The sequence below is a fragment of the Theobroma cacao genome, chromosome 10, assembly GCF_053813885.1.
Source record: "Theobroma cacao isolate CCN51 chromosome 10, ASM5381388v1, whole genome shotgun sequence".
In the NCBI taxonomy this organism is placed as follows: Eukaryota; Viridiplantae; Streptophyta; class Magnoliopsida; order Malvales; family Malvaceae; genus Theobroma; species Theobroma cacao.
The window spans coordinates 4,220,925-4,243,298 of NC_142648.1; the positions used below are offsets into that span (position 1 = coordinate 4,220,925).

Below are 22,374 nucleotides of genomic sequence, written 5' to 3' on the forward strand. Positions count from 1 at the left end.
TCTTTTCCTAAATTGTATTTTTGATATGTTTCTTTTCTAATTTTGTTTAAAATCATTAGTTTATATTGAATAATTCCACGTCAGCATTTATAAAATCCATGTCATTGTTTTATCACATAATATCAATACTATTATTACATCATTCGTAAAATGCCATATCAACATTATATAAATCAAATTCAATGTCACATCAATAAAAAATGTCATGTTAACGTAATCAAACTCTATATGAGCATACATAATAGAAATTTTTTATTACATTGAACTGACATTGTTAATTTTGAATCGTATAAGGACTTAATTTTTACAAATTATTATATAGAGACTAAATTTACTACTTTAATAGAGTACAAGGACTAATAGCATAATTTGACCAAATAAGTTTCACCAAAAAGACATAAAACCATTATATTTAAAAGTTTTAGTTTTGGATTTGAACTTTAACAGTGTGCTTGGTTCGCAGGAAGGAATATAGTGAGAATGGAATAGTCATTCTGTAAGAATAGAATAAGAGAATAATAACTATTATGTAATTTAGTTTATGAGAATAGAATAAAATAGAAATTATTATTATAGATTATTCTAATGTTTACTTGGCAGGAATAGTTTTAGGAATAACTAAATAATAAGTCATAAATGATAAAAATATATTTATTATAATATTTATATTTTAAATTAAAAATATTTATTATTATAATAATTTAATATAAAAAATAATAAATTATTAATTTAAATGTTAATATGATTATTAATTTTAATTTAAGAATATTAATATATTTTATATTTCATATAAAATATTAATATTAAATTTACTTTTTGAAAATTTATAATATATAATTAAGCATTAATTATTTTATTTTATTTTATTCTTTATTTTGATAATATTAAAATATAACAATTATATAATCAAAATATCAATTTAATTTTTAAGTGTAAAATATTAATTTTTTATAATTTATAATTAAAATGTAAACCTTTTTTTATTTTAAATTTATTTTAATGTTTTCTTTTGTATTTTACTTTCTTTCTTTTTTATTATAATATTTAACTTTTAAATAAAATATTTATTATTTTAATAATTTATTAAAAATATTAATAAATTTTTATTGAAATTTAATATGATTATTTACTTCAATTTACATAATATTAATACTTTATAATTCATTTAAAATATTAATAATTTATAATTAAAACATTAATAATATTATTTTTATTCTTTATTTTAAAATATTAAAAGATAAAAGAGTGAAATTAAAATTTTAATTTAATTTTTAAGTTTAAAATATTAACTTTTTTATAATTCTAATTAAAACTTAAACCTTTTATTTTAAATTCATTATAATGTTTTCTTTTTTCTTTTAATTTTAAATTCATTTTAATTTAGTGAGAGAAGGAAAGAGACAATTGGGTAGAGAGAGAAAGAAATTGTAAAAAAAAAAAAATTAAATAAATCACATTTTATATAATATGGCAATTCTTAAAATGAATGAAAAATATTTTTGTACACTAATTTTTTCACTCTATTTCTTACCTCGACCAAGAGGTCTTGTTAAAGAATGACTATTCTTTCGAACTAAATAAAGTGTTAAATAAGGATTAGGAACAAGGGAGACTGCAATAGCTATTCCCCAACCAAGCATATTGTAAGTTCTCAAATTTTTCCCAAAATAGAAAAGGAGGATTGAACCTACCTACTGAAACATCAAGAAAGAGAATTGATCCAAAATTGAGTAAAAAAATCAGAAAAAGACAAGCAAAGGTTTTCTTACAGACAAAAAAAACATAAAAGTTTTTGGTGTTTGAAAAAGAAATAAAAACATTATTCAAAGGCATAAAGAAATAAAATATTCAACATTGTATTGAAAATGGAGGAGTAAAATATGATAACGAAAATGGATCAAAAATCCTTGATTCATATTGGTAAAATATGTAACTCTTGAACGTTGAAACTAAAATGTAAATTATTGTTTAAAATGCACGGCATACTTGCATTTTCATATCGGTCATAATAATTGAGAGGTTAACTTGTTTGATCAAAGGGCCATGAAATCATGTTGGGGAAGGAACAACCCCAAAATAAAAGCTCTCCTTTCCTTATTGCAATTGTTGCCCTAGGAAATATAAAAGTTTTAACAATAACATAGCTTAATACTCGTTAGGAAAACATGTTTATAACTGGACCATAGGTCTTTAAGAAATCTAATTTGATCTCGAGAAAAAGAAAGAAAGCAAATCCATATCCTTAAACCAACTAGAAAAATTGCACTATCGTATGTCAATTTTCACAAATATGTAAAAATAATTATCATGAGTTGTAATCACATAAGTAGAGGTGGCAACTCACTAATAGATGCATTTTTTACACTTTTCAAAAAAATAAAAAAAACAGTTGGGGTTTTACAAATCGGAAGATGGAGATGTTTAACATTTTGTGTGTTACTTGGTCACAGTCCTATCCAATGCAAAACTAGTTAAAACTAAGTATATTTTTGATAGAAAGTTATAATAGTTTATGCTTAAAAAAGTCTCTAAATTATTTATAAAAATCTAAATAAGTCTTTATTCTTTTATTACGTTCAATTAAATTTTTACATTTTTTTTATCAAATAAGCCTTTAATTATGACTAATTATTGATTAATTACTTTTAGTCAAAATGTTACTTATTATTTTATATTCACATGACATTAACATAACGTTAATGTGGAAGATGAAAAATATTACATAATTATGTTATCATGCTAAATTTTTATATCATGTCATTATCAATTATGATATGTTAGCATGCAACGTCTGCGCTACATAATATAAAAATGATAAATAGTATTTTGACTAATTTAATCATTAATTATAAGAATTTATTTTACTCAAAATAAATGTATAAGGACTTATTTGGTTTAAAATAAAAATATAAAAATTTAATTGAACACAATAAGATCATAAAAGACTTATTTGATTTTTTAAAAATAGTTTAGAAATTCTTTTTAAATATTATCTCTAGTCTATATTAATAACTTCACAAAAAATTTTAGATAAACAATAATATCAATTAAAAATATGGTCCTCACTTTTAATGAATGAAAAATGGATTGGTTTCTTAAACTCTTTTTCAATTAAACTGTCGACTATTCTACTTTTATGTGTCATTGAACAATGTTTTTATTTCTTTTTCTAAAACAAAAATTTTTTATGCTTTTCTGTTACAAGAAAACCACAGCTTGTATTTTTTTAAATTTTTTTCTTAGTTTTGGATCGATTCTCTCCCTAATTGTTTTAGTAGGTTTAGTTCTCTTTCTCCCTCTTTATAAAGAATTTGGGAATTTAAGATTCAAATACAAGAAATAAAACTTCTAAATATAAGGATTTTATTGTTTTTTTAGTAAAATTTATAAGCTGGTTCTTATCGTATTTTTCTGATGAAAATTTAATATTGTTACTCTTTATGGGAACAATAGTAAAGTACAAGATTTTATTTAGAAAAAAAAATCCATAAGTGTTACGTGAGAAAATATTATACTATAACGATCCTACGTGAAGTTTATCATATTTAAAAATTTTTTTTAAAAGAATTTTCTTCTATTTGATAAGCATATTTTTTGAATTGAATATTTATGAACTCGTAACACAAATATGCACATACAATATGTATAAAGATATATGAAAAAAATGTTCTTACCCTGATGATAAAATTTTAAATTCATGGATAGGTTTCAAGTTTTAACATGACCATTCAATAACATAATTACTACATATAATCGTATTCACTTTTAGTGAAAATTTTGAACTTTACAAGTGAGTTACTGAGTTACCTTTAAATAATTTTGTTATTTTTTTGCACTTTATATAGTCCAATTAATGTATGACAACCTTTAAAACAAAATTACTGAGTTTAAAATTTTATTTATCTAGCATGTGTATATAGGAAAAATTTTCATTCACCAAAACTAAAAGAGTTTGGCACGTGCAGCACGGGTGCGTAGTGACGGTTGGCCAAATTATGTCTTCTTACAAGGTCACATGTGACATGCTTTTGTCCTAAAACCCTGACGAAAAGAAGAGGCAAAGCTAGGCAAGTAGGCAACCACAACTACACGGTATTTGTGTCCAAAGATTCATCGCATCGTCTTTTGCTTACTTTTGTCTGTTTGTTATAAGAATTCCTTCCTTTGCTTTCTTCCTTCACTCTCTCTCTAAACCCAACAATCAAAGAATCTCCGGAGACTGCAGAGAGGCAGAGAGAGCAGTGACGTGGCAGAGAGACACACAGTCTCCTAGAAATGCGGAGCTTGCCTTTGGGTACTTCAATTACAGTTTCTCCCGCTACTACAACTACAACTGCCTCCTCGAAATCCTGTCTTCCCCCTCTCTCGGTTTCCAAAAAGCAACCACCACCCTTTTTGTGTTCTTCTTCTCCCAGGGTTTCTCATGACCCATCTCTTTCCAAATCAGGTAACAAAGTTAAAATCTTTTCTTTAGTGGGTTTGATTAGTATATTCTTTGATGGACCTAAGTTACTTGATTTGACTTATGTCCTGAAGATTTCTTTCTGTAAGAGTAAAATTGGGTTTCGGTATTTGTCGACGTGTGAATTTAGTTGTGCATGGATTTGTTGGATTTGGGTATGTCATCTTGTTTGCATTGACTTTGCCGATTGCTTAAATATCTTGGTTCTGTTTGGTTCCTGAGACTTTGGGGGGGTGTAATTCTTGTTTGTTTTGATGTGAATTTGAGTTGGTTTAGTGTGCTTTTGGTTGAATTTATGAATGATTTTCTTTTTGTGTGTCGACCATAAAGCACCTTTCTTCTTCCGACACTTGTTGGAAGTGATGGAATGTGGGTTCCTTTCCATAGTTTTGGTATGACATTTTCGATGGGTAGTTCAGGCTGGAGATGCTAGTTTCATTGAATTCATGGCATGGTTGTTTGTCCATTACTTGCTTGGAAGGACCTTGAAAATGAAGTTACAATAATTATAAGCCATATATATCAGCCAAAATGCATTTTTTATTAAAGAAATTAACAAAAAAAAGTTTTGGTTCATTTTTTTGAGCTAAAAAGAGAGAGCGAGGTATCTGTCTCCAATTCCATAAATCCCTCCCCAGATTCAAACTTGTCACCACGTTGTAGTCTTAAGTTCTAAGTTCTAAGTTCTAAGCTTTGAGGTATCCCTTAGAGGACTTTAACTAAACAGGCTTTAGATGGAAGTCAAAACTAGAATTCTATTGAATTAGACTTGAGTATGCATGCAGGCATAGAACATTTCTATTTCAACTGCATGATTGTTGGAAATTTGTGTGTTAATAATTTCTTTGGACATGTTGGTATTTGGGTGTAGGGGTATGCAGAGCTACTCAAGTTGTTGATCTCTTTTCAACTCTGTCTCCTGAGATTGTTGTTCGGGAGGCACGGTTAGAGGACTGTTGGGAAGTGGCTGAAACTCACTGTAGCTCATTCTTCCCTGAATATTCCTTCCCTTTGGATTTTGTATTGCGAGTTGACAGACTGGTGGCAATGCTGTCAGGATTCTCCATTCCACCTGGTTGCAGGAGAACTTGTTTGGTTGCTGTCATTGGTGGTTCAGCTGATGATACATTTATATTTGGAAGTGAAGATTTCAAAATTGGAGGTTTTGATGGGAAATTTAGTCTTAATAGAGGTTATGTGACTGGTATATTAACTGTGGATTCTGTTGCTGATTTTCTTCCTAGAAAAGGACCGCTCCGACAAAGAAGGTGAGTTCAAAATTTCCAGGCTTTTTCAGACTTGCTTTATGTCATTTAAAGATGAAACATGCTACTTAAAAATCACTCTAGAAGAATCTTGTTTTACTAACCAATAACTACCTATGCTGCAAGTTGAATGTGTCAGAAATTTTTGAGTTTTATTGTTGCAAAAATTGCTGCACGTCAAATTTACTGAAGCTTTTCCCTTGATTCTTTAATCTAAATTTGATATGTTACCCCTTCATGTTGTCAGTAATTAACTTACATGCTCTACGTCTTAGGAATCTGTTGATAATCCAATATGTAGTTATGGTTGTCGGTAAATGTTTGTTAATAAGTTGACTTAAACTCATAATTTTTTAATGGTTTTTGCATGTGCATGCTTTACGTCCATCTTTAGCTGGTTCATCTCCAAGTGAAAATGGGTAATGTCTTTTGTATATCATGCGGATATTTTGTGGCATTGCCCTTACAAAGCCATGCGGATATTTTGTGGCATTGCCCTTACAAAGCCATTCTTTCTTCTTCTTTTTTTATTCCTTTAAAAATTCCAATTATGATTAACTAACTTTTATATATATCACATATTACATCCATGGAAGAGATTAATAAACAAACCAACGTAAACTCGGACTAAGGTGGGACTTGAACCTGGGACCTAAATGTTTCAGGGCCACCTCCTTGTCATTGAGACAAGGCCCCATTGGCACAAAGCCATTCTTTTATGAAATTGAAGAGCAGTTTGTGTAGCAGGCTTAGAGTGGTTTAGACTTTTAGCTGATTAGAGTTGAGTACTTGTGATCCCTGTGTGCTAGTTGATTTGGTAATAACTATTCTGAGACTGTATAATTGGCTTTCACGATAAGTAACAGACTGTTTTCATCCCCCTTTGTTTGATAAACTAAACCCTGCGCCTGCCCCTCCATAACAAAACAACAGGAAAGGAAAAAGATGAAAAAGGTTTTCTCTTTTTCTATTCCTTCTTGTTGTTCTGATTTTTCTTTTTTCAATTCATAAGCACCTATCTATTAGCAAAATACTTCAAGTCTTGCATCTTACCTTGTATATCTCAACTCATTCAAGATTTCATAAACAATGAGAGTTTTAAGTGAACCATGATCCTACAGGATGCTGAATATGTAGCAAAGTTTCTACATAAGTTATGCTGTCTTTCTATTCTAGATTATCTCTCATTTGGAAAATATACTGACTATCTCTTGCATATCCTCGAAAATTAACTGTCTTAAAAATATTAGAAATTTTTCTGGAATAAGGCCATACGATGCAATAATTGAAACGACCATGCTGAAATCAATTAGTGGCAGGCAGAGCACATATATGCTACTATTACATATTGGTGCATGTAAATAGAGAAGCTCAGTTAAACCTCTTTCTCATTTAATTTTATTTAGTAAATGATAATTAGTGTTTCTCGCTAGGACAGAAATATACCAGGCAAATGATTGTGGGAAGGCAGAAAGAGGGAGAGTAAGGTTGTGAGGGAAAGCTGGAAAGGGGTGAAACTTTATGATGAGAGAAATAATGATTATAAATAGAGAAGAATGCTGTAAGATGATATTTGCTGTTGGAATCACTTGTGGTAGATTAGATCTGCTGTATGTCCTAAGCATTATGTATCAGTGTTCATAGAACTTTGTTCTTAATGTGAAGTTAACCTTCCAGTCACGGGAAGTATTTTGACTGCAGCAGTTCTCTTGATGTGGCAATTGGTTTATCACTCCTTTCTTATCCTTTTTTTTTGGATACTTTTAAGTTGCATAGTATTCATCTTGTGATTAAATACTCCTATTATACAAATGACACTTGGGCATCTTTATCACAGGACTGGAATTGCATACATATCTAATGTTGCAGTTCGGGAGAGATTTCGTAGGAAGGGAATAGCTAAAAGGCTCATATCCAAGGCAGAAGCTCAAGCGAGGAGCTGGGGCTGCCGCGCCATTGCTTTGCACTGTGATTTGAACAACCCTGGGGCAATAAAACTGTACAAAGGCCAGGGTTTCAGATGCATTAAGGTGCCAGAGGGAGCAAACTGGCCACAGCCCAAGACCTCACCAGATGTGAAGTTCAACTTCATGATGAAGCTTCTAAACACCCCTACCATGGCATAAATTCTTTAATAAACATCAAAAAGATAATTAGAAAACTCATCAAAGATGCAAATATGTAGGATGTTTTAGTTGTATATAATTTAAACTGATGGAATTAACTTCAGATATTTGCACGTACTGTATTTATTGTATCTGTAATGTTAATGTTACAATAAGTTGTCTGTGTGGGCGATACTCTTGCAAAACTCTTGCAAGTTATAAGAAATTATTTCCCTAGCTTGTTCCACACCTTTTTACTTCACTAAGTGTTATTGAGTGTAAAGGCAAGATACTAGATGTTGCTGTTAAGATTGGATATATCTTCAGCCTCATCTCTTTTGTTTGGAACCTGGAAAATTGTGTATACTTGCAGAAGTCCCTGGCTGGTTTTCTAGGCACTTTTTAAGAGAAGTGTACCAAAGACTCCCTCAACCTCAAAACTACCATTATTACGTTAGGCAGGTCAGCTCATCACGAAAGAGACGGCAGCCACTGGAACGCAAACCAAAAGCCGAAAGAGATCGCCGCTCAGCATATTGGGTTTGGACAAATTTGTCTAAAGCAGATGTGTCCAAAGCTGGAAACTCCTTCACAGCGGCAGCTACTTCAAGTCCAAATTTCACAGCATCTTCACAGCTAGGTGCCTACGATGTGTTTATTTTCTGTTCAGTTAAGAAATTACGGTGCTTATGACAAATTTAAGCTAAAGTTGATACTGCTTTCATACCTCAATGTTAAGAGGAAGGACGTGATCATGAAGAGGAAGCCAAAGAAGGAACCACCCTCCAAAGCCAGAAACTCGGACCTGTGTCCAGAAGGAAGTTAGGGAAACCTGTTCTGTAGGAATTAGGATGGTGTGAAATATACAACTGTTGGGGCCACATTTGCTACTCAGTTTACTACCTCATAATTACTTAAACAGAAGCCGACGTATATGCATTTCTAACAGTATATCGAACTGACACCTTCATAGTTAACAGGTGCTTTCTGAAGCTTCGGATCTGAAGCAATAGAGTTCTCCAAGTGCTTCAGCACTGCTTCCCCATAATCTCAGAAAGATCTGCAAGCGTCTAACTCTCAGAAACTTTAAACAAATCATGGAGACATAAAATGATCAGAGCTATGTAAAGCACCATACCCTTCTTTAAGATCAGGATGACTCTGCTTAATCTTTATCTCAGTTCCACAGCAATAGCTGGTTCCTCCAGACCCTCAACCAGATCTGTTAAACTTTGCTTCCATCATCTCTACCAGAAGCCCTGGCTGAAGCAAGTTTATTTAGGAGTTTGACCTGCACTCAGCAGAAGGTCAAAAAGAACCAAATTAGAAAAACAAGTCTATGCGCACTTAAGTAAATGCTTTGGTTGATGCATACAAGCCAACCAAAAGAAGAGGCTTGTCCACACCTTAAATTAAAAGCTTACCATCAAGTATGACCCATCATCAAGCCAGTGATCCTCCTTGAGAGCTCCTTGGCCACTGCTCTCTATGGCCAGATGTGATTCTTCTCCAACAGAGTTCTGTCAGCAGATATATTTGCTTTAGTTTGGAACATTTCAATGGGTAACGAAGAACTGAAAGTTAAACAAGATGATTGGCCATGTTGTTGTAAATAGGTGACAAGGACCTCCAATACTGAACAATGACATGGCAAGATATGTCACATAATGTCCAGGCATTCTATTATTGAGTAGAAAAGATAGCATACTAGAGAGGGGACTTCGAAAAGATGAAAAGTAGATCAAGAATTTTGCCAATGACTAATGCTGAAAAAGGGCAAACTATATTACATGAAGAGTGAAGGTGCCACACTTGTTCATCCCTGTATAAACCATATCAAGCGGTTGATTGTAAGTCTTTAAATGTCAAGGGATCATACAACTAATGCTTAGCACCAACTATTGGGCAAAGAAAAAAAAAGTTTTTTGGATTCTTATTAAGTTGTTAACATCCCATATACTTAATTCAGATCCGAGCTCTTTCTTGCTCACCTTCTAGCACTCTACCTGGTGGAACCATAACTGGTTTAAATAGCAAAACTAAGATAAAAGAAATGAAACTTACCATGCGAATCGCCTCATCGATGACATTCTTATAGCCTCTTGTAAATCTATATGGTGCTTTCCCCCTAAAAGAAATTGCAAGTTATAAGGTATGCTCTAGAAGAACAAAGTAAATACATACATGTCAGTTCAGTTTTTATCATACCAAGTTCCTTTTCAATGAATGAAGTAAGCCCATCTGAAGTCACACTGTCTGTAACAATTAATGGTTGTTCCTGGATGGGGAAGATGGAGAGATTAAATGGAGCAGAAAACTAAAAAAAGAAAGGCTGAAACTTTGGTTTATTTACAAAGTGGGTACTGAAAATGTGGAAGGAAATATCTTACTTCCTCAAGCACAATGGCAGACATTAAAGCAATTAGACATTTCGATTGAACCCGCGAACAGTGGAATCCACAGCAGCAGACCTGAAAGGAAATGCTTATAGCATGAAATGAAAAAGGAAGAAGAAGAAGAAACATTTGAATATATAAAATGAACATATAAGTTAGATAGTGAACCTATTACCTATCAACCTCTGCATCAAAGATGATCCCCAAGTCGGCCTTGTTGTCAAGAACTGCCTGGGTAATAGAGCTTTCATTGCAACTTTATCCTCAGGGTTGGGAATATGATTTGGAAACATACTTGATCCCATAATCACGTATCCTTAAAATTGTCAATATGTAAACCCAAAATTAAAACACAAACGAAAGTTTTCAGGATAAAACACTACCACCTGGCTCCAAGAACTGACAACCAGAAGTAATAGCACCAAGAGGTTCAAGCACCTTTGCCTGGATAAAGCAATTGGAATACATACCTTATGATCAAACTGGGAAAAAAATTGCTGTTGCAATAATATCATATATGCAGACATTTACTCAGGCTGCAAGCGTCTTTTTGGAACCAAATGCTTCAGAAAACAGTGATAGGCAGTTGGTACCATGAAGGTACCTTCGCCTTTTGCTTATCTAAAAGAAATAAAATCTTATACCAAAAATAAAATATTGCAATCTGAGACGTAACATAAATTTATAAATCAAACTTACTGCAAAAAATTCTCCTGCACCATTTCCTGCATCAACAATAATGTGGAATCCCTCCAATGGCTTTTCTAAAAGTTGGAAATACCAAACAACAATTAGCAAGCAACACCAACACACTTTTTAGCAACAGAACTGAACGAAAGATCTTTACCAGTGATAAGTAAAATAAGTGACCTTTTTAAAAGATGATAAGCACTAAAGAATGACATGGAGTTTTGTATATATTGCACCGTGCATGATGAAGAAAGATTGATCTATAAATAAGTTCCCCCTTATTTAAACATTTCAGGAAGCTAGTACCTACATTTCCAGCAGCTTTACGGACTGCCTTCACAAGATCAGATGTATAAACAGCCATGTAGTCAACCTTTTGAACTGATGTTGTAAGGAAATTACTGTATATATCTGCAGCACGCTCCAAGATGTCTTTTATGTCAGTTTTCCCAAGGCCTCCAGCATTTGTGAAGAACCTGAACCCATTCCTGTTATAAGGAAGATGACTAGCTGTTCACAAGATAAAGTTTATCAGGAAAAAATGATCCTCGAAAAATATTCTAATTTAAACAAAAGGAAATCCTGAATTCACAGAATATTTCATCCAAGGAAATGATAATGACCACTGTGCAGCAGGATTTTCATGCATGTGTACTCTTACATATTCAAAGATGCCATCCTCAGAAGAATAGAGCCGTAAACTACCCGTTATCATAATAACCCCATCAACTGGACTTAAAAATGCCTCGTCTTCAGTAAGAGTACTGTTAAATATTGCAGGTGTAGATGCTAAACTACAAATGGAAAATGACTTCAATTAGTATAAATGGTTGCGTACATCAACAAGGAAAACATAAATTCTCAATGGTAATATGCAGTAACACCAATTCTAGACTAGTGAACAGAAAGAGATAAAAGTAAAAGTAAACCTTACATCAATCAACGACACTGCTTTGTATATCCTTAACCATCGAAATCTCCCATTTGTCTGAAAGTTATCTTCAAAAGTTATCTCCAGGAAGGATGAAAATCCTGAAAAGGTAAATACTTATGTTGTAAATTTTCACCTACTACTCCAAATTTAGAGTATCTAATACTTATTTAATTGATTAAAATCGATTAATTTAAAATTATTAAATCGATTCAATTCGATTAAACCGAATGCTCAACCCTAACTATTCCTACTTGTTACAACCCAATTCCAACTCTTTAAACAGCTCATTCGAGAACAACAAAACGAATGCTGAACCATACATCAAGACCACAATGCATAGTTTGATTTACAAATAGAAACAGGACCTGAAAAAGTGTAATTGATATGACAAAGATTTAGATAAAATTCGTCATTTTTTTAGGTTTTTTCATTAAAAATAATAAAATAAAAAACGGTTAAGTTAATTAGAGCTTATTAATCATATACACAATTTTTAACGCTACATGCTTGGGTGCAAGCTCTCTGGGTTGAGGGTATTTGTTTGATCCTATTGGCAACCTGTCGTATCAAATTGTTTTGTTTATCTTTATATGCAGGGAAGGCCATGACAGGGGTCTTATGTCCTGCACGTGTCAAACCGCATCACTACCAGACAAGGGTAGTTTTTGTAACCAAATTTCAGTACGAATCCATTCCTGATGCTTTTCATAAAAAATTTCACATTTTACAGTCATTGAACAATTTTTTGTTTTGCATCATTACTATTGCAATTAATTAGTTTTTTATTCACATATTGTTGATATACTTATTAAATGTCATCGATCTATCGGTTCTAATTTTATTTTTTTTTATTTTTTATCGGTTTACAGTAAAAGAATTTAAGTTCAGATAGGTTTGGCAATCGAAAGGCCAATTTATATAGAGTCAACTCCAGTTTCAGACACATCATTTGGGTGCAAGTCAGCTTTGCCACCTTTCTTCAAAGAATCCAGGTAAGCACAAAGTGTTATGGAGAGTAAAGGCAAGATAATAGATGTTGCTGTTAAGATTGGATATATATATATATATATATATCTTCAGAGTCATCTCTATTGTTTGGAATCTGGGAAATTGTGTATACTTGCAGAAGTCCCTGGCTGGTTTTATAGTCACTTTCCAAAAAGACGTGTATCAAAGACTTCCTCAACCTCAAAACTAACATTATTACATTAGGCACGTCGGTTCATCATGAAAGAGGAGGCAGCCACTGGAACACAAACCAAAAGCTGAAGGAGATCGCCACTGGGTTTATTGGGGTTGGACAAATTTGTCTAATGCAGATGTGTCCAAAGCTGGAAACTCCTTCACAGCAGCAGCTACTTCAAGTCCAAGTTTCACAGCATCTTCACGGCTTGGTGCCTACAATGTGTTTATTTTTTGTTCAGTTAAGAAATTATGGTGCTTATGACAAATTTAAGCTAAAGTTGATTTTGCTTTCATACCTCAATGTTAAGAGGAAGGACGGGATCATGAAGAGAAAGCCTAAGAAGGAACCACCCTCCAAGGCCAGAAACTCGGACCTGTGTTCAGAAGGAAGTTAGGGAAATCTGTTCTGTAGGATGGCGTGAAATATACTACTGTTGGGGCCACATTTGCTACTCAGTTTAAGTAAACTGTCTCATAATTACTTCAACAGAAGCCTACATATATCTATTTCTAACAGTATATTGAACTGACCCCTTCATAATTAACAGGTGCTTTCTGAAGCTTCGGATCTGAAGCAATCGAGTTCTCCAAGTGCTTCAGCACTGCTTCCCCATAATCTCGGAAAGATCTGCAAGCTTCTAACTCTCAGCAACTTTAAACAAATCATGGAGACATAAAATGATCAGAGCTATGTAAAGCACCATACCCTCCTTTAAGATCAGGATGACTCTGATTAATCTTTAGTCTCAGTTCCACAGCAATAGCTGGTTCCTCCAGACCCTCAACCAGATCTGTTAAAACTTTGCTTCCATCATCTCTACCAGAAGCCCTGGCTGAAGCAAGTTTATTTAGGAGTTTGACCTGCACTCAGCAGAAGGTCAAATAAATCCGAATGAGATTAACAAGTCTACATGCATTTAAGTAAATGCTTTGGTTGATAAATACAAGCCAACCAAAACAAGAGGCTTGTCCACACCTTAAATTAAAAGCTTACCATCAAGTATGCCCCATCATCAAGCCAGTGATTCTCCTTGAGAGCTCCATGGCCACTGGTCTCTATAGCCAGATGCGATTCTTCTCCAACAGAGTTCTGTCAGCAGATATTTTTGCTTTAGTTTGAAATATTTCAATGGGTAACGAAGAAATGAAAGTTAAACAAGATGATTGGCCATGTTGTTATAAATAGGTGACAAGGACCTCCAATACTGAACAATGACAAGGTAAGGTATGTCACATAATGTCCAGGCATTCTATTGTTGAGTAGAAAAGATAGCATACTAGAGAAGGGACTTAGAAATGATGAAAAGTAGATCAAGAATTTTGGCAATGACTAATGATGAAAATGGGCAAACTATATTACATGAGGCACTCAGGTGCCACATTTTGTTCATCCCTGTATAAACCATATCAAGCTGTTGATTGTAAGTCTTCCTTCATCTACTCTTTAAATGTCAAGGGATCATACAAATAATGCTTAGCCCTAATTTTTGGGCAAAAAAAATGTTTTTTTATTCGTATTAAGTTTTTAATATCCCATTTAGTTAATTCAGATCCGAGCTCTTTTTTGTTCACCTTCTAGCACTCTACCTGGTGGAACCATAACTGACTCAAATAGTAAAACTAAGATAAAAGAAAATGAAACTTACCAAGCGCATCGCCTCATCGATGACATTCTTATAGCCTCTTTTAAATCTGTGGTGCTTTCCCCCTAAAAGAAATTGCAAGTTATAAGTTTTTTCTAAAAGAAAAAGTAAATACATACATGTCAGTTCAGTTTTTATCATACCAAGTTTCTTTTCAATAAATGAAGTCAGCCCATCTGAAGTCACACTGTCTGTAACAATGGTTGTACCTGGAAGCTGAAGGGAAGATGGAGTGATTAAATGAAACAGAAAACTAAAAAAAGATGAAACTTTGCTTTATTTGTAAATTGGGCATTGAAAATGTGGATTTAGGAAATATCTTACTTCCTCAAGCACAATGGCAGATACTAAAGCAATTAGACGATTTCGATTGAACTCACGGCCACTGGAATCCACAGCAGCAGACCTGTAAGGAAATGCTTATGACATGAAGAAGAAGAAGAAGAAGAGGAAGTAAACATTTGAATATATAAGTTAGATAGTAAACCTATTACCTATCAACATCTGTATCAAAGATGATCCCCAAGTCAGCCTTGTTGTCAAGTACTGCCTGGGTAATAGCTTTCATTGCAACTTTATCCTCAGGGTTGGGAATATGATTTGGAAACATACCTGATCCCATGATCACGTATCATTACAATTGTCAATATGAAAACCCAAAATTAAAACACAAATGAAAGTTTTCAGGATAAACAGTACCATCTGGCTCCAAGAATTGACTACCAGAAGTAATAGCACCAAGAGGTTCAAGCACCTGTGACTGGAAAAAGCAATTCGAATAGATACCTTATGATCAAACTGGGAACAAATTTCCGTTGCAATAATATCATATATGCAGACATTTACTCAGGCAAGTTCCTTTTTGGAACCTAATGCTTCAGACAACAGCGCTAGGCAGTTGGCACCATGAGGCCACCTTTGCCTTTTACTTATCTATAGAGAAATAAAATCTTATACCAAAAATGGAATATTTCAATCTGAGACATAGCATAAATTTCTAAATCAAACTTACTGCAAAAAATCCTCCTGCACCATTTCCTGCATCAACAATAATGTGGAATCCCTCCAATGGCTTTTCTAAAAGTTGGCAATACCAAACAACAATTAGTGACCAACACCAACACACTTTTAGCAGCAGAACTGAAAGAAAGATTTTTTTTTTTTTTTGATAAAGAAAGAAAGATCTTTACAAGTGATAAACGAATGACATGCGATTTTGCATAGGTTGCACCGCACATGATGAAGAAAGATTGATCCATAAGTAAGTTCCTCATTTAAACATTTTAGGAAGCTATTACCTCTATTTCCAGCAGCTTTACGAACTGCCTTCACAAGATCAGATGTATAAACAGCCATATAGTCAACCTTTTGAACTGATGCTGAAGCCTTTTTTCCTGAATACCCTTCAGTTAGGAAATTACTGTATATATCTGCAGCACGCTCCAAGATGTCTTTTATGTCAGCTTTCCCAAGGCCTCCAGCATTTGTAAAGAACTTGAACCCATTCCTGTTATAAGGAAGATGACTAGCTGTTCACAAGAAAAAGTTTTATTAGGAAAAAATGATCTTAGAAAAATATTATAATTTAAACAAAAGGAAATCCTGAATTCACAGAATAGTTCATCCAAGGAAATGATAATGACCACTGTGAAGCAGAATTTTCAAGCATGTGTACTCTTACATATTCAAGGATGCTATCCTCAGAAGAATAGAGCCGTAAACTACCTGTTATCATAATAGCCCCATCAACTGGACATAAAATTGCCTTGTCTTCAGTAAGAGCACTGTTAAACATTGCTGGGGTAGATGCTAAACTACAAATGGAAAATGGCATCAATTAGTATAACTAGTTATGTACATCAACAAGAAAAACATAAGTTCTCAATGGTAATATAAATGCAGTAACACCAATTCTAAACTAGTGAACAGAAAGACAATAAACTAACACTAAAAGTTACATCAATCAACAAAACTGCTTTGTATATATTCAGAAGGGAAACAACTATTTTGGATGTGGTGTGCTCTAAATATACTATAGGGAAAATTGGCACATAACTATCATAGTGACATTAGTAGAGACACTACTCAAGCTACTACAATCTTAAGTAGATCATATCTATGCCACCTGAATCATAGCTACAATTTGACTTGTAGGACCTTGAGCTAGTTTGCCAAGTTAACCAAAGGTAAGACAGATTATTATGTACATCAAACTAAACTCAACTCACACAGCTAGTGTAACAGTTGACTAGAATGACTTTTCCCAGCCTAAAAGTTACTCTTAACCATTTTAAACCGTGGCATAAAGCCTGCTGGTCTCAAACAAAAACCATGAATTTCAATTGTTCAATTCAATGATTTTGTTGAGACCTATAACCAGCTAGACATGTTTGGATTACCATCATATGACAAACCATCCAGTATCCAATTATATAGATCAACATAAAAAATAGAGCATCATCACTCACCCATATTGAACAACATCAAGTCCTGCACCAGAAATCCCTCGAGAAACAGCATCCTGGAAAGCCAATTGCCCAATTCTCAGTAATCAAAAAATTTATTCACAGTAATTTTCAAGCTAATTTGCTCTAGCACTATTCTCAGTAGTTAAAGAAATTTATTCACAGTAATTTTCAAGCAAAATTGCTCTTGCACTAATGATGCCAGTAAGATTAGTCAAAAAGAAAGCATTTATTTCACTTCCTGTTTCTGAATATTTATAAAATCAAACTAAACAGTTTTGCCATAGAAGAAAAAAAAGGAAACTGGCATGGAGAAAAGTAAATGCCATCCCTACCAAAACCAAGATTCTTTTGCTGACAAGCTATACAAAAAATTTGCAAACAACTACAAAAGCCATTTGTAAAAGTTGTGCCAAAGAGTGCAACTGTAAGTAGTGTCATACCTAAATAAGCATGGGTTAGCTGCATGTCTTACAGATGATCATAAAATTAAGAGTAAGAATATCCCAAGGACTTAAATAATACTTTACAAACCAGAACATTACCAAATCTACTAATAGCAGGTGGATGAAATTCATACGGAGTTAGACTCAGAATAACTCAAATATGGGAGATACCTGTAACATTTGTGCAGATATACGAGAATCATGACCGATTGAAACTTTCAATCGTCGAGATGCATCAACCTTTTTCTTATCCAACAACCATGCAGCAAAAGCAGCAGCTATTGCTTCCGTAACTGGCTCAGTGAGGCTTACTGGTTCTCCCTCAACACCAGCCACAGCCACACCTCGAATATCACTGTATGGTCATCAGGGAAATGAATGAATAAGCAATGTTCAATCACCATAGGAAAAAATGACGAAATCAAACAAAATCATTGAAAACCATTTTGGTTCCATTTAAATACTATAAACCTGTCAACCCAGGAAGAAGAACTGCCTAAAAGGTGACTACAGAAGCAAACTAATGGAGATTATATAGATGGTTGTACTAAATTTGAGCCATATTGGATTGACTGCATTCTTTTGGTTTTTAGATTATGGTCATGGCATGTTACTTGTTAACTATGCTTCCACAAAAGCAACATATGGTGAACTGAATATTTACATTTGATTGTAATGATGGATATTTCTTTTAAGTTTCAACAAAACAATCTTCCCACACAGAAAAGCTAGCAGCATAACAAGCAGAGGAATAATCTAACCATAACATGCAGCTGGATTTAATAAATAATACATGACTCTATAAATTGATAAAGTGATGAAAAACCTTTTCTTCTCTCTCATTTTATCCTTATTCACAAGTCCTTCACAATGCTCTGAACACAGTGAACCCAGCTATGAGGAATTCTAAACTATAGAGCAGTGTGATTTGTAAGGTAGACGTACTACACTTTTGAAGTTATCATACATCCTACTACAACGTTGAAATGCAATAACTGCTCTAGTGAGCTGTTAATAGACAGACTACATAACCACTCATTCACTAAGAGCCAAAGCCACAGAAAACTGACTTAAAAATCAATCCTAAACATTGAACAAATAGACTTGTAATACAGTTAACATAGGATGAAACAAGGAGAAGAGAATAATAACTAATAACATATGGAAACTAATAATTGAGGAACAGCTATGCTGAAATCAACTATAAACTTAATGCATAATGCAATCGGATGGACACCTCACCTGCCATTTTGAAGCTTCGGAAAGTCAACTTTGTCCAGAGATGGTACAGCAGTAGCAGATGAAGACGCTGCGGTATAAATTCCAAAATGAAATATAAGAATTCAGAATATGTAATAAAAATTCAAAGTCGTAATAGCATCCTACAAACAGAATCTGCCCTGCCAATCAAAAAGAGATATGGTAAATGTAGAAAAGACAGACAATCCAATGGATGATGGCAACAAAAAGAATATTAGTGCTTTTGGTTCATTTAAAACGCAATTGTTGTATTTGATATCAACCTGGATAGTGAGAGACTAGAACAGACCGTTGCAGTAAAAGGTTCCTTTGCTAACAAAACCACTCTGGTATTTCGATAAGTTGCGCATTTGCATGGAAGAGATGCCAGTCCATGCTAACTTCCCTCCATGGAAAGGAGGCAAGGTGCGCATATAAGGGGCACAACTGTCCCTTTGATATTGGGTCCCGAACTGCCTATTCTGTTGGTAGCACTGTGCTATAAAAACATTTTGAACAACCTTCCCTGACATTGCTGCATAAAATTTGCAATGTTATCAGATTTCATGTGGGTAAACTCTTAATTAATAGGTCAGAGTCATCTACATCATTACTAGTTCTTCAACTCTCATCAGAAACCATAATTTCCTGCAACTGGTTTTAGCATTTACCGGACCTCATTATCTACTACCACTGTTATTCTATACCATCAAATTTGTCATTTCAGTCATCCTTTCTGTTCCCTATTCTTTGTTTTTTAATTCATTAAATACTTCAATTTTCACATTCCATCCCAATAAATGACAAAAAAAAATCAACAAGAGATGTGCCAACCTCCAAGCAAGTATTACAACCATGAGCAAAAACTTCATCCAAAGACAGCAACTTTGAGAAAACCAAGGCGAGACCCACTAAGAACCATAACCAGTCATCACAATTAAACTTATGTAACTCTTAAATAAAGGAGAAGCGGGAGTTCAATCTAAATTCATAACACTTATCAACAACAAATCCAAATTAAACAAAGTTCAATATTTTAGTCCAACCCAACTTCAGAAACAAAGTAAACATCAATTGAATGACTAAACAAATGTAAGAAATAATTAATAAACTCAAAAGGGTGCATCACTATTCACTCATATAACAAGATGGCCTCAAATTCCCATAATCATAGGAAATGGAATTGACAAAAGCAAAAAAGAATCTATTTTTTCTTTTGGGTGTGTACAAATAAGAAGAAACTGAATGAAAGTTGAATCTTTTTTACCTGCCATTTGAAGAGGTGGGAGATTTGATCAGAGATAGAAGAAACAAATAGGGCTGAGAAAAAGAGGAGGTGATTTGGAGAGAATGAAAGAAACTAAGAATGGAAAGCTGTGGAAGAAAGAGTTATGTAAGTGAAGAAATCCACATGCTCAGGCTCAACTGCTGCTGGATTTTAGATTCGTACAGGTGTGGACAATTTAGCCACGGTGGATATTTTAGCCATAGCCAATTAAGCTCGATGAATACATTTATTTGGCTTTAACTGTTATTATTTCGGATTGGTATCATTTTAAATTAATTTTTTTTAAAATTATTTAAATCAACTCGAGTTTAAATAAATAATTTATTAATTTACATTGTAATAATTATTGTTATTTATATCAAAATTTAAGTTTTCAGTTCAAATCAATTCAATTTGCATCAATTTAAATTTGATTCATTTCAAATTACTTAAATTAAGTAATTAATTTTTATAAATGTAGTCAAATTAAACCAATTTCTATTTTATCTTATCTCTTTTCTCATGACATGTTATTATTATTATTATTATTATTATTATTATTATTATTATTATTATTGTTTAATACAAATTGATAAAAAAAATTGAAAATCAATTGATTTTTGAAAATGTTCGAGATAGCTAAATTTAAAAATATATTTTAAATAATTCAAAATAAAAATATGATTTTCGACAATGAACTTATTTTAGAAAATAATTGTTTTATAACATTCAAGTAATAAAATTTTTCTTTGGGTTTTTTAATGTAATTTTTAACTCCTATTTCAACTTTACAAGGCTCAAGTACTACTTACAATTTGTCGAATCTAAATAATATGATTTTTAAAAAATTAAATTTAAATTATTAATAATAATTAATATAAAATTTTATATAAATTTAACAATCATATTTACATTTGATGTAAAATATTAATAATTTTTTTATTTTTTTTCAGATTGAGAAAATTTTACTATTAAAAAGTACTTGTCAAATGTCAAATACAAAGAAAATGTAAGAGAATAATAGATAATAAGTTTTAAAAATGCTTTCTTTGTTGTAAAATATTATATTATAAAAATAAAATTAATATTTTCCTTAAGTAAAGTGAATAAGGTAATACTACTTACCCTATTATTCTATTCACACCTTCTATAAAAATATCTATAAATATCTTTTGTTCCACCGAATTTCCAAATCAATTCTAACATTCACAAATTTTGTCTTTTTTTCTTCTTTTGTCTTCTCATGCAACCTTTTAACAACTGCGCCTGCTATTTCCCATTCTTTTGGATAATTGAATTACTTGATGAAAAATGTAAGAAATTACAAATTACAAAATTGGTATAATATCTAAAAAAATTTTAAATTATTTAAAGAATTTTAAATAATTATTTATTTATTATATTCAATTAAATCTTTGTATTTTTATTTTAGATAAAATAGGTTTTTATGATTAACTATTGATTAATTTTTTTAATCAAAATATCATTTGTCATTTATGTCATGTGGTATTGACGTGTTCATATTATCATATCATAATGTATAGTAATGTGGTTAGGGGTGGACCCTAGAATTTTTTCTTGTGGTGTCATAATTAAAATAATTAATTAGTTCATTAATATCATTAACTATATACAAGTAATATAATTAGTAAGGATTTTTGATACTTCACTTGTTTCAAGGTTTGTATGCCTTGGAATGTGGCATGGTAACATGATCATGACATCAACATCATGTCAATGTAGATATAAAAAAATAAAAATTTATTTTATTTTTAAAAATAATTTAGGAATTTTTTAAAACATTATACCTTAAAATAATATTAAAAATTAAAAAAATAAATATAACATAAATGAGTTTATCAAATATTCCTATCAAACTCCAATTAAATATTTTAGCAAAAAAAAACCCTAATTAATTATGGTGGGCACTCAGTACCAGAAGCAAATTCGTGCTCTGCAAACGGACAATGGTACTAAGTATGATGAATCCCTTGGTGAATTTCTAAGCCATTCATTAGTGTCTAATCATATTATTTAAGTGTGTAAGAGAAATCTTGAATTCATTAATATAATTATTATTTGAAAGCAAGTCAAGATGCTTCTCAATTACAAGATGAGTTAATAAGTTAAAGAAGTAAAGAAAAAAAGACTTAGTAAAAACATTATATTGTTAACAAGTTAACATGGAAACTCAATCGATTAACGTAACACTAGGTGTTACATCAAAGTGAGAATGAAAAGCCTTAATCAGTTAGCTTGAAGCTTAACTGATTAAGA

The 22,374-nt window shown here is 32.3% G+C and overlaps 2 protein-coding genes and 1 pseudogene across 4 annotated transcripts; 1 reads left to right on the top strand and 2 right to left on the bottom strand.

The window, feature by feature from the left end:
• Positions 1-4,075: 4,075 nt before the first annotated feature.
• On the top strand, positions 4,076-8,079 carry LOC18586403 (Acyl-CoA N-acyltransferases (NAT) superfamily protein). Its single transcript, XM_007009785.3, has 3 exons — positions 4,076-4,447; positions 5,334-5,730; positions 7,565-8,079. Exons 1-3 carry the CDS (start codon positions 4,276-4,278, stop codon positions 7,851-7,853), a joined length of 858 nt encoding a protein of 285 aa, XP_007009847.3. The 5' UTR covers positions 4,076-4,275; the 3' UTR covers positions 7,854-8,079.
• A 140-nt stretch (positions 8,080-8,219) lies between these two features.
• LOC108663802 (uncharacterized) lies at positions 8,220-12,495 on the bottom strand (annotated as a pseudogene). The gene is made up of 14 exons (XR_016023091.1): positions 12,491-12,495; positions 11,624-11,712; positions 11,225-11,428; positions 10,928-10,992; positions 10,612-10,672; positions 10,404-10,544; positions 10,223-10,303; positions 10,041-10,110; positions 9,897-9,960; positions 9,257-9,352; positions 8,971-9,123; positions 8,798-8,892; positions 8,560-8,637; positions 8,220-8,476 (listed from the first exon to the last, which is right to left on the bottom strand). The product of XR_016023091.1 is annotated as an uncharacterized LOC108663802 (transcript).
• Positions 12,496-12,888: 393 nt separating this feature from the next.
• Positions 12,889-20,297, bottom strand: LOC18586404 (phosphoglucosamine mutase family protein). Of its 2 annotated transcripts, XM_018129307.2 has the most exons (18): positions 20,098-20,297; positions 19,141-19,365; positions 18,834-18,900; positions 17,763-17,946; positions 17,149-17,201; positions 16,406-16,494; positions 15,979-16,209; positions 15,693-15,757; positions 15,380-15,440; positions 15,175-15,292; positions 15,005-15,086; positions 14,824-14,896; positions 14,684-14,745; positions 14,032-14,127; positions 13,744-13,898; positions 13,569-13,665; positions 13,334-13,411; positions 12,889-13,250 (listed from the first exon to the last, which is right to left on the bottom strand). In XM_018129307.2, exons 1-18 carry the CDS (start codon positions 20,102-20,104, stop codon positions 13,140-13,142), a joined length of 1,854 nt encoding a protein of 617 aa, XP_017984796.2. In that variant the 5' UTR covers positions 20,105-20,297; the 3' UTR covers positions 12,889-13,139. The 2 variants fall into 2 exon arrangements, with proteins under 2 accessions (XP_017984796.2, XP_017984797.2); XM_018129308.2 differs by lacking the exon at positions 19,141-19,365 and having other exon boundaries at positions 20,098-20,295.
• Positions 20,298-22,374: the final 2,077 nt, after the last annotated feature.

Bases quoted from the DNA above. Each gene is read 5' to 3' on its own strand.
- LOC18586403 (XM_007009785.3), top strand. From the start codon at position 4,276: ATGCGGAGCTTGCCTTTGGGTACTTCAATTACAGTTTCTCCCGCTACT. The intron at 4,448-5,333 runs GTAACAAAGTTA...ATTTGGGTGTAG, and splicing joins CCCATCTCTTTCCAAATCAG to GGGTATGCAGAGCTACTCAA. The intron at 5,731-7,564 runs GTGAGTTCAAAA...TCTTTATCACAG, and splicing joins GGACCGCTCCGACAAAGAAG to GACTGGAATTGCATACATAT.
- LOC18586404 (XM_018129307.2), bottom strand. The intron at 16,495-17,148 runs GTGAGTGATGAT...TTCCATTTGTAG, and splicing joins CTTGATGTTGTTCAATATGG to TTTAGCATCTACCCCAGCAA. The intron at 15,087-15,174 runs GTAATAGGTTTA...ATTTCCTTACAG, and splicing joins TTTGATACAGATGTTGATAG to GTCTGCTGCTGTGGATTCCA.